Raw genomic sequence first — 14,593 nt, 5'->3', positions numbered from 1 at the left:
GGTCTCAAGTGAAGTTTAGAACCAATACTGGTATAGTGAATGAGAAATGGGATACTGAGAGTAAGGGGAGAATAGAAGTGGGGATGGAGGCTTCATCCTCGTGATCATCCTCATCCTGGGCTCATCCATGTGATGCTCATCCTGGTCGTGGTGCTGCTGCATCTGCTGCTACACTGGTGGTCGTGCCATCCCCATCAGCATCCCCATCGCAATCGGGACTAGAGGCACGGATCCCACATCCTGCTCCTCGCATCACCACGCAGCCACGCCTCTCCCTCCCTCCCTCTCTCCTCTCTCTCGCTATTGCTGCTGCTTTGTCCTTCCTCCTCTTACTCCTCTGGAGGCTCCTTTCCTCCGTCCTCCTTCCTTCCTTCCTTGTCAATCCGCGACATGTCGGGGTTTGAGCCATCCGCTCATGCCTGACTCCTTCCCTCCCTCCCTCCCTCCCTCTCTGCTCCACGGAGTCTGCTTTCACTTTCGCCTTTTTGGATCTCTTCATTCTGTTCTCTCTTACTTACTTTCTCTCTAGCCCAACTGGATGCCCCCCCAGGTTCAACTCCATTGCGCCTTGTTTACTTACTTGTCTTGTTTGATTGAGAGCTTACTTGCATAATCTCTCGGTTCCATGCCCGTGCTTGCATTGACGGAGTGGGGTTTCTGGTGGTTTCAGCCTTTAAAGATCCGGAGTCAATTGTAGTGTCGGAATTTTTGTGAGTAGATTCGTTCAAAGGGCGTTGCCGAGGGGCCTATTTCTTCCTCAGGAAGATCAAGGCTTCCTTATTGTCCAGTTGGCCTTGTTCTGTACTTTTCTGCTGGAGGTCAAGCCGTCCTCACGGTGAGCTTTTTAAGAATGAGTTTCTTAAATATGTGCATTCTAGATTTTCATCGGTGCTTACGAGAATTGAAGTCTGGATTTCATAATTTTCGTGAGAAATTCTCCTGTTCGCTTAGTTTAGGGTTCATTAAATTGATTGCGTGCGCGGTATTCGACATTTTCTTCTCACTCCGAGCTGGGCTGTATGTAGGACATCAGGACTACAGGATCATCCACGGAGCCTCGATTTATGAAGCTGAATGCAGATGATGGAAATCTGTGCTGGGTATGCAAGTGCCAGTAGTTTTGGTCGGAGAACCTAGGTTTGCTGAAACGATGGATTAATATTGTCAGGTACGTGGTTTGTATCTTTCCCATTTCATTTCAGTGAGGTTCTATTTTTATTTTTATGTGCATCAGGTTTACCGATACTTTTGTAATTTTTAGCTTGAGTTTAGATGCTTGAAAAGATTTCTGGATTCTTGCCGTGCGATTTAGTCGCATAGCTGAAAACCGCAATAGAGGAGAGATTTGGGTCGTGGCAGTAATAATCAAGGGTTTATCGACTTGCTGGAATGTCTTGGGGGAGCAGGTAACTGTAGGGTAGTGAAATTAATGTCCAATATATCTGTAAGATGGAGCTACGTCTCATTCACTTAGTTTCGGAGTGCAGACCTTGCATTTGCTATGCAAGAGCAGCGCGATTTGCAGGAGTAAGAAGATGTGTATGGTGAGAAGGTTTGCCCGACAACGTGTTGAGCATGCGATTGCCTGAGGTTTGGGATACCAATGCTTCATGGATTCTTCCTTGGACTGTCGTTTCGCGCAGCCTTTGGTAGGCATCCACTGCTGCAAAATGGATAAACCCTTTGAATTGTGGCTTTTTGGGACGTTTCTTTTCAATCAATACTATAAAAAATGCCAACAGATAAGCTTGATTCTTTCTATCCGTTGCTTAGATATTATATCTGCCAAGTCATTTTTACAGAACGGAACATTATATTAGCAGCCATATTGTTACATTAGTTCTCTGGTTTCCTCTGTTCTCCTTCTGAATCGTGATTCCGTTTCGCGAGAAATGCACGTTTCGATCATGTGATGCTGTGGACCATGTGAACTACTGATTTTGATGGGCTTTGTGGCATCGTTGCCGTCTCGACAATCTTATCTAGTCGCAGGTAGTTAGTCTTGTGGCCGAGTTTCTTCGAAGCATGTTGTGGTGCGAGCACCGCCAATTCGTAATAGAAATAGCAGTCACCCGTGTTGGGGTAGGTTATGCTGGTCGTACTTTACAAAATTCGCGAATTGTAATATTGTAGCGGCACCCTAGCAAGGGGGTTCAGCTCTTGAAAGTACGTTCGCGAGACCTTTACATTGGTTTTAAGGGGTTCTGTGCATGCATTCCAGGAGCCTCTAGGTGTAATTTCGGCGAGATGCTTGTTAAGGCGTTTTGGCGAGGGTCATGATAAGTTCAATGTTGAAATCGAGCTGAAGGAAGCCTACGTTTTAAGTAATATACAGACCTGACTCGAAGTATTCGGAAACTATGGGGCTGCCTGGACCATGCAATGAAGTCGCAGATGATATTGGACCAGGAGAAACCTTTGCTCCAAGTTTTGGTGCTGTGATTACTCGCTACAACAGCAAAAAGTTATCTAATTCTACTCGGCAGACTCCAGAAACGGTATGTCGTGTCGTCGCAGCTACACATAGTAGAAGTGTGGCAAACGATGAAAGAACATGCAAAAGTGGATTATCAGATCATTGCGAATTTATCGGCAGGCCTGAAGAGGGTTCCGTTTCTCATTTTGCTGGCATCGGTGATATTCAAGGTGATTCTCCCTGGGAGTATCGTTTGTCTGACCCTAAGTCTATTGCAAGTGACCAAAAAGCTATTTGGAATGGCATCTCGTATCGTCGACAGGGATGTGCCTCAGTACCCCGAAATCCAACATCAATCATTGTAGGTTTTGAGGCTCAATCATCGACTGCGTCGCATATCACAACCTCAAGAAGTTTTGGTGACAACGCGGGCACTTCTCAGGTCAGTATGTAATAATATGTCGCATTCTGGTTTATGTCTACTGTCAATGAGAATATGATCAGCTTCTCAAGGGTTGACTGACAGCCGTGATGTCTCATTAAATGTTTTGGATCTTATGAGCAACATTCCTCGTCAGTATTTGCACCTTTTTTACAATTCACAGTAATTTGTATTCTGCCAGATTTCTATGCTGAGTGATTTGGAATTTTTCTTGTGTTGAGTGAGATGTTAAGATGTTTGTTAACATATCGTGATGTTAAGTCGTTAGGTTTTGAAGTTCGTGACCCATTACCATTGCTTCAAATCAATTATATGGGGTCAGAATTTTAGTGGCCCTGTCCTGAAGTGAGCTAATGGATCTCTGATTTTTGGCAGTCCGCGGCGGTGTGAAATTATGATTTCGTTGTCCAGTTTAGACTATGCTAATGCCACGGATTGGCTTCTAAACCGTTCAACCATAAAACTTGAGCTAATCGTATCGGTCTTGGATAATTTGTTGTGCAGTATGAATTGGTTGACCTACCTAAAACCAGCAGCAGTCGGCAGACAGGAGTTGGTGATATTGGATTAACCAGTGTTCGCAAGAAGACTTCTTCATCTCTCACTGATTTGCTGTCATCTGGTCATACTAGTAAGGTTTTAGATTATGGGAGTTCAGACGAACAAGGCTCCAAGGATGTGGATGATGATGAACTGACTTCTGAGGCTCATCCCTACAATGTTGGCAGTACTGGTAGCATCGTAATGGACCCGGTTCTCATCCCCCGACAAGCGGGCTGCCATTATCAACTCCGAGCCAGTGGCCAACAAACTGATGGGCCTGTATTAACTCCCCCTAAAGTTGCCGAAATAGGCTTAGCTCTTAAGCAGACAGTCTCTGAAGTGCTTCCAGAAAGGCCAAACCTGAATGCTGTCGGTGGCCACTGGTTGACTGTAAATTCGGAATCTTTTACTAATAGTATTCGATCTGCACGTCCAGGAGTTCTCCCTACTTTGTCTCTGTCACCCTTGGGACCACGCACGGCTTCTTCAGCATCAGCAGCATCCCCAGATTTGAGCAGTCTTAAAACTAATCGTTATTGTGGCAGCAGTGTTGTGAGCGGATTACAAATCCCTGCTCAGAGCCAATCGAAATGGGTTTCAGACTTTTATCGTGGTGAGTCTGCAATGGAAGAGGAAGTAGTTTCAAGTTTAATAGACGCCTCCTTTGATGATCCCAGTCATGTTAATCAATATCCATTATCTTCAAATTTTCTGACGCATCAGCGTGCGGGAAGTTGGGGATTTGAAACTTTGTCTACACCTCCGAAGAGTGTAGCTGGGTCACTTTGCATGCCCAGTAGGCGCTCTTTGGTTGGTTCTTTTGAAGAGTCTCTTCTTTCTGGACGGTTTTTGGCCGGTAAAGTGAGCCAGGTACGTCCGGACTTCTTTGGTTTTTCCTTCATCTCGTTTCTGAGTGGTTTTCAAGGGTGGTATCGCAGGAAATCGTCTTGTTTCTGGCAAGAGTAGTTCTAATCGACCAAGATGCGTAATTAATCGGTGACCTGGATGTCATTTCAACTGGTGATTGCTGGGCAGAAGCTGGACGGATTCTTGGCATTGCTTAGTGTCACAGGTGGTAGCTGGCCGGCACCTGTGAAGAAGCTGCCCTTTTCGGTCATGTGCGTAAATGGTGATAGTTCGCTCCCCTATTTTGCGTCTATAGATCTGGTTGGCAGTTCCTCGGAGGCTAAATCAAATAAGAGTCCCAGCAAAGCTCGCTTCAAAGTGCCTGTGAAAGGTCGTGTTCAATTGGTAAAGAAACTTTCTCAGCATATACATTCCTTTTGGAGGTCCAGTAATAACCTTCATGTTCAGAGTGCTTTTCTGAAAGTTTGTGATCAATCTGCTACTTTTTTTGAGTTCTATTGATCATTGAAACGTTGTATTGGCAGTTTGTATTTTCTGTAATCTAAGTATGTGAGTGTATGTCTCTCTAGGTGCTAAGTAACCCAGAGAAGACCCCTGTGCATACCTTTACATGTAGCTACGATCTGACGGATATGCCACTTGGTACAAAGGTACGTCTTTTACGATACCATGGAAATTTTTCTCATCATCTTGAAGAAATACAATTTTTGCAAAATAACAGCTAAGTAGCGGATGATGGCTGCATTTTTATGTTAGTCCGTAGGTCCAGTGTTCCCAAGTCTAATTATCATTGAGTCCTACTTATGGGTACAACATTTTCTCCGATTCAACAAGTTCTCCTTAAGTTTTCTTTGTTAAAGGATGCTTTAGAATGTGCGATTAATCTGATCACTGAGCACATTCAAAATTTTAAACTGAGGATTATATTGTACTTACTGCTAGTTGTTTTTGCTAAGAAACGTTCAGACCTAGTCTCTGATACAGTTTTTCATTTGTTTTGTTTTGTTTTGTTTTGTTTTTTTCTGTTTTGTACTGTAGACGTTCCTGCGGTATAAAGTCTCACTAGCAGTCGATGCGCAGCCCACGGCTCCTGTAAAAGAATGTGGCAGAGTTGTTCCAGATCCTCGCTCGAGTAGACTCTCTGGATCCTCCCGAGGTGGTCATTGCAGCTTTTCCAGCTTTAGTAGTTCGATGTCCTCCCGGCGGACCTCTGTAGATTTGTTCAACAGCAGATACTGGCAAGGTCGTGAATTTGGTGCACAAAGTAGCACTGAACCGGATGACGTGGATACAGATGAAACCGAGCCATTGAATCGCAAGGTTGTTGCTGGTGTTCATGGTGTAGATTACAACCACACTCAACCTAACACGTTTGAAAAGCGTGGACCTTCTGGAGTTGTAGAAGGTTCAGATCCAGTCGAGCCCCTGGCAAATGATAGTTTTCTTATGTTTCGGAGCCAAGTAGGTAAAACAATCTTTGATCAAGATCTTGCTGAAGACGACAGTCTTCAAGGTGGAAAAACACTAAACTTGAGGAGGAAAAGTCTGCCAAATCTTGATAGATACGGTAATACAAAGGGAGGTACGAAAGCTGGAGAAGGCACGGGTGGAGCTTTAAAATATGCTCTTCACTTGAGATTTATGTGTCCACGTATCAGGAATCATGAAAAGAACAAATCATCAAACACACAGTTAAGAACCACACCCCCGAAGAGTTTGAAAGCCGCGGAGGTTTCAGAAGAGAAGCGGTTCTACATTTACGGAGACATACGTGTTATCTTCCCACAAAGGCATTCCGATGCGGATGAGGGCAAGGTAAATCCTTCTTCGTTGCGATTTTGTCGAACTATTTAAAGCTCACTTACTGTGCTGCCATCGCATTTGTGTGTTACTATATTCAACCTCAGATTGGATGCTGTATGGGTAGTCGTTTTTTTCTTGTTTATTTATTTCGTCGTTTGGCCTCGGGGATGCGTGTATGTTCATAGTGGGCAAGCATTGGAACTGGACCTAGTATTGTTTGTTCACACATTTCAAATGTTGGAAATGACTATTACAATCAACATCTTGTAGTGAATCGTAGCTAAATTCTTTTGTGTACTGCTTTTTGGCTTTCAGTCGCAATTTTTGGCGGTTTTTGTTCTAAGGAAGGGGGTGGGTTTGCAGCTACATATCGAATATGATTCTCCAGAAAATCCTAAATACTTCGACTACATCAACTAGCTCTTGCTTTTTCAAGTTACAACTTAAATACTGTGAACTTCCTTCTCTACAAGTTTTCAGATATAATTCTCGTTGGCTGGTATCTAATGATTCCTTCTGGAGGATTATCAGGCATACTGCCTTAAACTGGAGGAGCATCCGACAAACATGAGTTCTCAGCAATTTAAAGTGTTTATTGCTATCCATTTGCCACTTTTCACTACCTTTCTGCAACGGGAGGTCCTTGTGAAGCTGAAGTATTCGTTCAATGAATTGTGGTGGATGGTATTCTGGTGTTATAAGTTAGTAATGAGAAAGCTATTTGTGGTTTATTTGGCTGTAATGTCTCTTTGCTGTAGGGTTCTCTAACTACGTCTATGGCCACAGTTGATACTTCTTGATTGTATAGATAAACAGCCGCTGGCTGTTTGTTTCCAGATATAGTAGGTTGTGTCTGTTGCTGGTGTTGCTAAGCCCTTACATGAATGCTCCTCGTCGAAGGCCTTTCATTTTTTTTTATGACTCAGTGTCTATTAACCTTTTTTTTACTTTTTATGAGACCGCTGTGTTTTGAGGAAGGAATCCATTTCCTTTGTACCATGTTTCACCCACTGTAAGGGCCAAGATTATAGGTCAAGGTTACATGTATCATAATGTTTTTGCAGCTTCAAAGAATTGTTATAGGGGAGTTTTGAGATTTATCATAGGGAAGTTGCCGATTCATAGGGCCGAACTGCCGTACGGTGCAGCAGATTTTGAATAAACGGTGGACAACTTGCAAGTATTGAAGTTGCTTATTGCCAATTGTAACCTGCGCAAATTTTGTGAAAAGTGCATGAAAATTTTGAATGATCTTCTGTATATTAAAATACAAGACCTGCAACCAGCTCAGTACATCAGAAGACGCATCCAATTTCAGAAGATTCATGGGGTTTCCAAACGCTGCAGAAAAGTTTTTGAAAGAGAAATCCTCATCCAGAAACCAAGCGTTAATGAAAATCTGGAGCTGTAACCAAAGTTCTGTTAATACTTGATAAACCGAAAGGCATGAGGTATATTGAAAATTATTTATAACAATGTCAAGTTGTGGCAATCCCAAATTGCAATTTTATTTTAATTTTTAAAATAATCATCTAAACTATTTCTAGTAATATTAATTTTTCATTAATTAAACGAAAAAATATATAAAGTAAAATAATATAAAAAATTAATTTCCCCTCTAATAAACTTTCCTTATTATAATTTCAAATTACACAATGAGAATTAGTATTATTTAAGTAAAATACCATTAAAAAAATAATTATAAATAACAAAATTTTAGCAATTAATTTAAAATATCAAATAATTTTCTAAAGTCAAAATTCATATAATTCTTAAACATTCATCTTATGAATTACACATAATTTAAAATCATTTTTTATCATTTAAGGATTTTAGTACTTCACAAAAATAATGAAAATATATAATTGTGCTATTTTTATTCCAATCAATTTAATAAAAATAAATGTTTGTGCACATAAATAAACAATAAATAAATCACATAGGCTTTTTTTCATTATAAATTATTGATCATTAAAAGCATAAATCGGATACACTTGAGATAAGCATATTATATATGTGTGTGTGTGTGTGAATTTTTATCTCTCATTAGATTTTTAAAATTTTACAATCCATATATATAATTATATCTACATATCAAGAGTATAATAAAAGTAGAATGCTGATTTTTATGAAAACCTTTGATATATTTATACACTACAATAAGTAATTATATAAATTTTAAAAATTCTTGATTTGATTTTGTACTCAAACCAGGTTTAATGTTTTAAAGATAAGTATTCCTATGAAAACATTCAATTAAAAGCAAATCTACTGTTGCATTTATTTAAAATGTATAAACTACTGCAAAATATCATTGAGTATGCAATATTCTACAAACTTTGGCAATAAATTTGATGTTCATAATGAATGTATTAATATTAAAGTTAAATTTGAAAGTACTTCATATTTGTGCAATATTTGTTGTACGGATCCAAAATCACCAAATTAATAATATTCTTTGTCAACAATACTTAAATAATAAGAACCATGTTTTCAAACAATTTGTATACTTCATATAAAAGAAATAAATTTAGGATAAAGCAAATAGAAGTTAGAAAAAACAAAGACTAAAATTAAGTAAAGAGCCCTTTTAAAAATAAAATACTTGAAACAAATTCACATGCAAATAATTATTTGGGAGAAAGATACTACCATAAAATAGACTGTAGTTTTTAAATAAAATTGTCAACATACATATTGAACAAAATCAGTTATAAATCATTGTTCTTTCTGCTTGAAAAAAATAATAAACTTGAACAATAAAACTTCTTCATTTTTTACTTTATTATTATTGAAAGTTTAAAAAATTCATAGGAAAGAACATTCTGTGCCTACTCTTAACTTCTTGCAACACAAAATCAAGGTTGGTTCTTCCGTATACTCCACCAAACGACAAGAGAACAAAAACTTTTGATTGGCACCTGATTGTAATAGAACACGTAATACCATACCAGAACTATACATCATAAAATTTTCATACAATAAGTCTCACTTTTTCTTCCAACTTTTTACAAACGATTATCAACCATCTGCAACTTACGTGAAATTGATTCCACAATTTCTTTTTGTACATTCTTACAACATCCATGTCCAGCTTCTCTTAAAGCTTTTCCAATTCAAAATAGTTGACAGGCGAGAACCCTAAGTAAATCACACCTGTTCTAGCAGAAGTGCAATATCTACAACATCCCACGCGTCCATATAGATTGCCAGTTCTAGAACACCTTCAACGCACCTTCACATTGGCCCCAGTACTTTCAAATTTGGTTGCAAAATAGGTAACTACAACTTAAGAAGAAAAACAATCTCTCTCTTTCCCCACACAAGATACAACTTCGCTTTTTCCATCACTTACACCAGAAAGCCCAAAGTAGGGTAGATTGTCACACATCGCTATGATCCCAATTAAGCATCTACTACTTTTCATCAGATCAGCAAACTACCAATCATAGAAACTAGGTGATGAATATTACGATACTTTCAGGTTCAATGCGAAATCCAAGGTTAACAGTAATGAATGTATTCAAGCTCTGTACATGCATTAATTTTATGCTACCAGTAGAAAACTTCATTTGACGATGCAGCGGTATATCCTTGCTCCTCATCCAAGTTAATGCTGGAGCAGAATTATTTATTCTTAACTACAGATGGCGTCAATGTCTTAACTTCGTCCTTATCAACTGCCGTTGTCCATATGATATCTTTCAACCGGGTACAAAAGCTTTTATAGAACTGCAAACATACCAAACAAAGGTTCTAAATGTCAGCCGTAATAATGATGATAAGTACATACACACATAAGCCTTGCAAAAAAAATGTGAACAAGTGATATTATAGAATCAGAATCATAAACACTTACCTTGTGATATTCCAAAGTATCACCCGCAGCCTTCCGCACTTCAATCATGAATAAAGAAGGAGCCACCTCGTACACCTGCAAATGCCGTACAAGTATTGATATTTCAGAAACTTCCCTATATCTTATCATTTGATACGGTATATTTGAGCAAGAACGCTGTCCAGATACTCACTTCGATAGCCACAGCCAAGTGCTGTGATATTCTGCACTCACTAGCTGCCTCGAGTCTCATCTGTCACATTGAATTCCCAAGTCTGAAACCATTAGTTTTTCCACGGCGAAGACGCAGCCTTTCTCATTTCCAGGGTTAGTTGAAACCAATCAAGTGGGTTCATTACTTAACAAAAATATAATATCTTTCTCAAGCAACCCTACTTCGAATAATCTGCTCCTGGCAACTACAATGATTTGCGAACACTCTTGCACTGCAATTTTAGGGTCAGTCATTATCTCGTGAACCTTGTAGTTACGCGTTCCAACACCAAAGCCCATCGACTTCGCAGCGGTTTCCATTCTATTAATTATATCTCGAGCTGGTTTCTTTGAAGTGAAACGAGTTTGGCGCTTTACATGGTCCTGCAGGAGGCAGCAACTCGCGTTACTTGAAGTCAAGCCAGCACTGATCTGCCTAATTTACTTCAGTTTCCGTTAACGTAATAATGACTTTCCAGCAAATCAATTCTTCATGTAGAAACAGTATACCTGACGTCTATCAAACAACGCAGAGAGGTTTAGTCCTTGAGATAGGCTTATGAGTTCAAAGGCATTCATCAACGACGGACCCACGTCTTTCACCTCCCTCTGCTCTTTCACAAATTGTTCCTGCACAAGCCATTTAAGACTGCCTTTAACGGTAGCACTTTGTACGAAGTAATTGGCTACCAGCATCCTCACACTCAGCGAAACATATGCATCAATTCCAACTCCGGGTATGAAGTCAAACGTAGGAAACGCAATATTCCACACGAGACATATAAAGGAAAATACTGTTCCTTCAAGGATGGAACAAGGATAAGGCCACTACCACAAACATGAAGTGAAAATGAAATGACAGCAAACCTTAGAATCATCAAAAGCAGCCTCCACATCATCAAGATTAATATCTTCATCGTCATACATACGAACAGGAACATAGTTCTTTTTGAACCATTCGTCATCCCGAATTCCTTTCATCCTGATACGCTGCATCATAATTTGTCATCTCATACTTTCCTCAAAATTTGAATCAAGTTGAAAATTCATAATATGCTAATTGAGCAGCCCTCTCCAAAACTGCTATTACTGAGCTCACCCCTTCAAAGTCGCAAGCTCCTGGTAAAAAATATGAGATAACAAACATCTTCAATACTCCACAAATACTTAGAGAGAGCTGAGCTTGTGCTAGGGAGACGTACTGTTAGGGGATTGGGATCCAGAATATTAGTAATCAGTGTTTTGGCGCCGGAGGAAAACCAAGGTGGACAAGTAAAATCTGCCTCTCGTATCTGCAAGTAGAATAAACCACATCACATCCAGATGCATAGGAGTAGCTTAAGTAATAGAACTGAACTTGGGATTGTGAACACCTTGAACAATAAATTCCTTCGCTAATTAGCATCATGTGTACGTCTAGAACCAGACACATTTGAACTCCTTGAACCTGGGAGATCCTATTCTACATGATGCGCAAGTTGCTACAGCATGATGGAAGTACAACTAACCACACAGTAAAATAGCAACAACTGATGGAGGATGAGTACGTAAGCCACACCCACCTTGCTGTAAAGAGTATTCAAGTCAGCCTCATCAAATGGGAGAAATCCAGCCATTAATACAAACAAGATGACACCGCAAGACCAGATATCAGCCACTGCACCATCGTAGCCCTTATCATTAAGAACCTGCATATAATCAACCGGCACTCAGTCTCACGTATCTAAACAGTTCAGGGGTGTAATTTGGGTTCCACATCGTCAATGCTGAAAAACCTCGCGATTACTTGCAAGCCTTGAAAAACATACAAAAAAACGATCATTGAAATTAAGCTATTTTTTGGTCCGCTTCACGATTATGTGGACATATTGAGCAAGATAGAGGAGCTACCTACCTCAGGTGCAACATAATTGGGAGTACCACAAGTGGTGTGCAAAAGTCCATCTTCCTGTGAAAATCAATCAACAGACTCATATTGAGTCGCGACCTCTAGAAACTGCCATCTTGAACATCTTACACGTTTATTGAATTAAGCAAACAAGACTGAAGCTCATGCACTAGAGTTCGAGTATGTCCCACCCTCACTTGCTGAGGAAGAGCACTCAGACCAAAATCTGATATTTTGAGATTGTCCAGTGAATCAAGAAGGAGATTTTCAGGCTGCAAACCAACAGTGCACACCTTGTGGAAAAAGTCTCAGAGGTAACGCAACGTGGCATCATATTTTTCACCATTTGTGCATAAGAACTAAACTGAAAATTGCTACCATTCACAACACGAGTACAGATCAAACCAAGCCTCTTTCGTACCCACACTTTAACTTCATACAAACAGCGCATGCAATTAGAGTACATAACCAAAAATCGATCACCTTCAAATCTCGATGTGAGACGCCCTTGCTGTGGCAATAATCAACTCCATCCATGAGCTGCTGAAAATATTTGCGAGAGTCGTTCTCATTAAGCCTTCCTTGATGCACCTGAGAAATCCAGAATAGGACATAGAATGACCCGCTTTACACTGCAAGCTACTATGGCTACAATTGAACCGTCAAAACAGTGTGTGAAGAAAAAGCCTGCAGTACTGACATTCTCCAACGCAAGTCAAAACCTTAGGTATGGTTTCATTGCCGCACGAGACACCAATGATAATGAATACTTCCAACATACATCCATGGAAAATCTTCTGATCCCTACCTGCTGCTGAGCAAGTCAGATTTTGAATCAAACGTATTGGTTTTTGCTGCTAAATTAACAGATTTTCACTGCTGACTTTTGATGGACGACCAGGAGCCTGTAGCTAAAATACTAACGACCATTACCGACCTGCCAAAGCAATGAATCCAATTCACTCACAATTTTGTCAAAAAGCTCCCCGCCCGTTACAAACTCCAAAATGATGTAAATCTTGCAACGACTTGCCAGAACCTGCATACATTTCACTTCAGTCAAGAAAATCTAATCTATCAGTTCACTTGAACAAATCCTGTACAAAAGCTCCTTACGCTGCCACGTACCTCGTGCAATCGGACAACATTAGGATGCCTAACCAGCTTCATTATGGATATTTCTCGCTTGATCTGCTATCACAGAAAGCATGTCAAATTTCTGGAGGGATTTTTAAAAATAAGTCACATCCATGAGAGATTTTAAGCTTTATGAATGGAGTTGATTCACAGTGAAGAAATCGACCACAACATTGCCGGGAGCAAGATGAATCTACTAGATGGTACCATTGCTAATAATTGAGCCACTACACACGGAGCAAGGGAAAATCAACGGCACCATTAAGATATATACGAAAAGGATAGTTGCTACAAAAGATCTCACAGCATACCCGAAAGTTATGACTAACGAACCACTACATTGTCTTAGAACCACAACCTAGGCGGGAAAAAATATTTTAGCAGTTTCAAAAGCTTGAAAGTTACCAGACAAATTCAATCATCTGCTCTGAAAGGATCCATCCAACAACCAACACATCCAATGCAAACAAAGAATCTGCACAATTTATTCCTTAAGAGGTAAAGAAAGCGATCATTCATGCTCAGAAGTAAAACCCCTTCTCGAGGGCGGGCACTCGTCATAACAGATTAAAATTACTCCTCACCCAGATCCGAATCCCCAAAACCCACCTGCTCTACCATCTTGTGCTTGAGCACCGTCTGACGATCTAGCACTTTCATGGCCACGCTCTCCCCTGTCTCGGTGTTCTGGGCAAATTTCACCTTGGCGAAGGTTCCCTCACCAATAGTTCGCCCCACTTCATACTTGCCCACTTTCCTCATCACCATGTCTGCAAACCTCCTGATAAATTTTGCAACACTTCTGAGCTATTCCAGAAACCCCTCGTACCTCCAATCTCACGACAGAGACAGTCCTAAACGCGCACTGCAGCTTCCAAACCTTTCCCCGCAAGTATGAATCCTTAAAACCCTATTCGCGAGTTGACGAAGTGGTAGGAGAGCTTCATACAAACTGCAGTGTTGGAGGATTTACTGCAAGCATCAATCCACGGGGTACGGGTTTGGTAGCAGGTGTGGGAAGAGGAAGAGGGGGGGGAGGGGGGGGAGGGTTGGGCTACATTGTCACTGTCTCACTCTCGCACTCGTTCTCTGTGAGAGGGGGGGTATTATGAGAGTAGAGGGGGTATTTTATGAGAGTAGGGGAGTGGGGAGGGGGAGAGAAACTATCAAAACCACAATCGAGTCTTGGCTTTGTGGCTACTGGGGGTCCACTTTCGGATTCTGTCTTGGAAAGCCCCACTTGGAAATCAGGAGTCATGATCCCAAGAAAGCTTTGAGTCGATCACTAGATAGATAGATAGATAGATGCTGAACTTCTCCACCTCTTTTTAGTGTGTTTGAGGCTTAAACTGTCCGGAGCCACGAAATTCACACCCCTCTAGATAGGCTTGGAAGAAACTGTGCGATCCAACATCGTGCTTGCCATCGCCAAAATATAACTTGAGT

General features: G+C 40.5%; 2 protein-coding genes and 1 long non-coding RNA gene across 9 annotated transcripts; 2 read left to right on the top strand and 1 right to left on the bottom strand.

Moving 5' to 3' along the window:
* Positions 1-257: 257 nt before the first annotated feature.
* Positions 258-7,274, top strand: LOC112289971 (uncharacterized). 5 transcript variants are annotated; one of them, XM_090254510.1, is made up of 10 exons: positions 262-550; positions 671-835; positions 1,026-1,168; positions 1,488-1,649; positions 2,222-2,858; positions 3,363-4,271; positions 4,437-4,652; positions 4,838-4,918; positions 5,307-6,083; positions 6,435-7,274. In XM_090254510.1, the coding sequence occupies exons 5-10, from the start codon at positions 2,361-2,363 to the stop codon at positions 6,489-6,491; spliced, it is 2,538 nt and encodes an 845-aa protein (XP_090110636.1). In that variant the 5' UTR covers positions 262-550; positions 671-835; positions 1,026-1,168; positions 1,488-1,649; positions 2,222-2,360; the 3' UTR covers positions 6,492-7,274. The 5 variants fall into 5 exon arrangements, with proteins under 5 accessions (XP_024391534.1, XP_090110636.1, XP_090110635.1 ...); XM_090254509.1 differs by having other exon boundaries at positions 6,387-7,274; XM_090254511.1 differs by having other exon boundaries at positions 338-550; positions 1,034-1,168.
* Positions 7,275-7,421: 147 nt separating this feature from the next.
* On the top strand, positions 7,422-8,461 carry LOC149987986 (uncharacterized). Its single transcript, XR_016505657.1, has 2 exons — positions 7,422-7,522; positions 8,286-8,461. It is a non-coding gene; the product is annotated as an uncharacterized LOC149987986 (long non-coding RNA).
* Positions 8,462-9,323: 862 nt separating this feature from the next.
* On the bottom strand, positions 9,324-14,236 carry LOC112289972 (CBL-interacting serine/threonine-protein kinase 24). 3 transcript variants are annotated; one of them, XM_090254512.1, is made up of 14 exons: positions 13,757-14,236; positions 13,139-13,201; positions 12,978-13,049; positions 12,494-12,601; positions 12,202-12,303; positions 12,017-12,070; positions 11,685-11,810; positions 11,325-11,414; positions 10,990-11,112; positions 10,633-10,752; positions 10,390-10,506; positions 10,103-10,162; positions 9,931-10,005; positions 9,324-9,803 (listed from the first exon to the last, which is right to left on the bottom strand). In XM_090254512.1, the coding sequence occupies exons 1-14, from the start codon at positions 13,913-13,915 to the stop codon at positions 9,699-9,701; spliced, it is 1,374 nt and encodes a 457-aa protein (XP_090110638.1). In that variant the 5' UTR covers positions 13,916-14,236; the 3' UTR covers positions 9,324-9,698. The 3 variants fall into 3 exon arrangements, with proteins under 3 accessions (XP_090110638.1, XP_024391536.1, XP_090110639.1); XM_024535768.3 differs by having other exon boundaries at positions 12,202-12,282; XM_090254513.1 differs by lacking the exon at positions 13,757-14,236 and having other exon boundaries at positions 12,978-13,063.
* Between the last annotated feature and the right edge of the window lie 357 nt (positions 14,237-14,593).

The sequence above is a fragment of the Physcomitrium patens genome, chromosome 12, assembly GCF_059467195.1.
Source record: "Physcomitrium patens ecotype Gransden chromosome 12, ASM5946719v1, whole genome shotgun sequence".
NCBI classification, from domain to species: domain Eukaryota; kingdom Viridiplantae; phylum Streptophyta; class Bryopsida; order Funariales; family Funariaceae; genus Physcomitrium; species Physcomitrium patens.
This window is presented reverse-complemented; position numbering and strand designations above follow the sequence as displayed.

What these genes read in the sequence shown, in the direction of transcription:
- LOC112289971 (XM_090254509.1), top strand. Translation starts at nt 2,361, where the DNA reads ATGGGGCTGCCTGGACCATGCAATGAAGTCGCAGATGATATTGGACCA. An exon ending in TGAAAGGTCGTGTTCAATTG is followed by an intron (nt 4,653 to 4,837) that starts GTAAAGAAACTT and finishes ATGTCTCTCTAG; the next exon opens with GTGCTAAGTAACCCAGAGAA. An exon ending in CCGATGCGGATGAGGGCAAG is followed by an intron (nt 6,084 to 6,386) that starts GTAAATCCTTCT and finishes TTTGGCTTTCAG; the next exon opens with TCGCAATTTTTGGCGGTTTT.
- LOC112289972 (XM_090254512.1), bottom strand. Translation starts at nt 13,915, where the DNA reads ATGGTGATGAGGAAAGTGGGCAAGTATGAAGTGGGGCGAACTATTGGT. An exon ending in GGGAGCTTTTTGACAAAATT is followed by an intron (nt 12,602 to 12,977) that starts GTGAGTGAATTG and finishes TGGATTTCTCAG; the next exon opens with GTGCATCAAGGAAGGCTTAA. An exon ending in CGTTGTTTGATAGACGTCAG is followed by an intron (nt 10,507 to 10,632) that starts GTATACTGTTTC and finishes TGCCTCCTGCAG; the next exon opens with GACCATGTAAAGCGCCAAAC.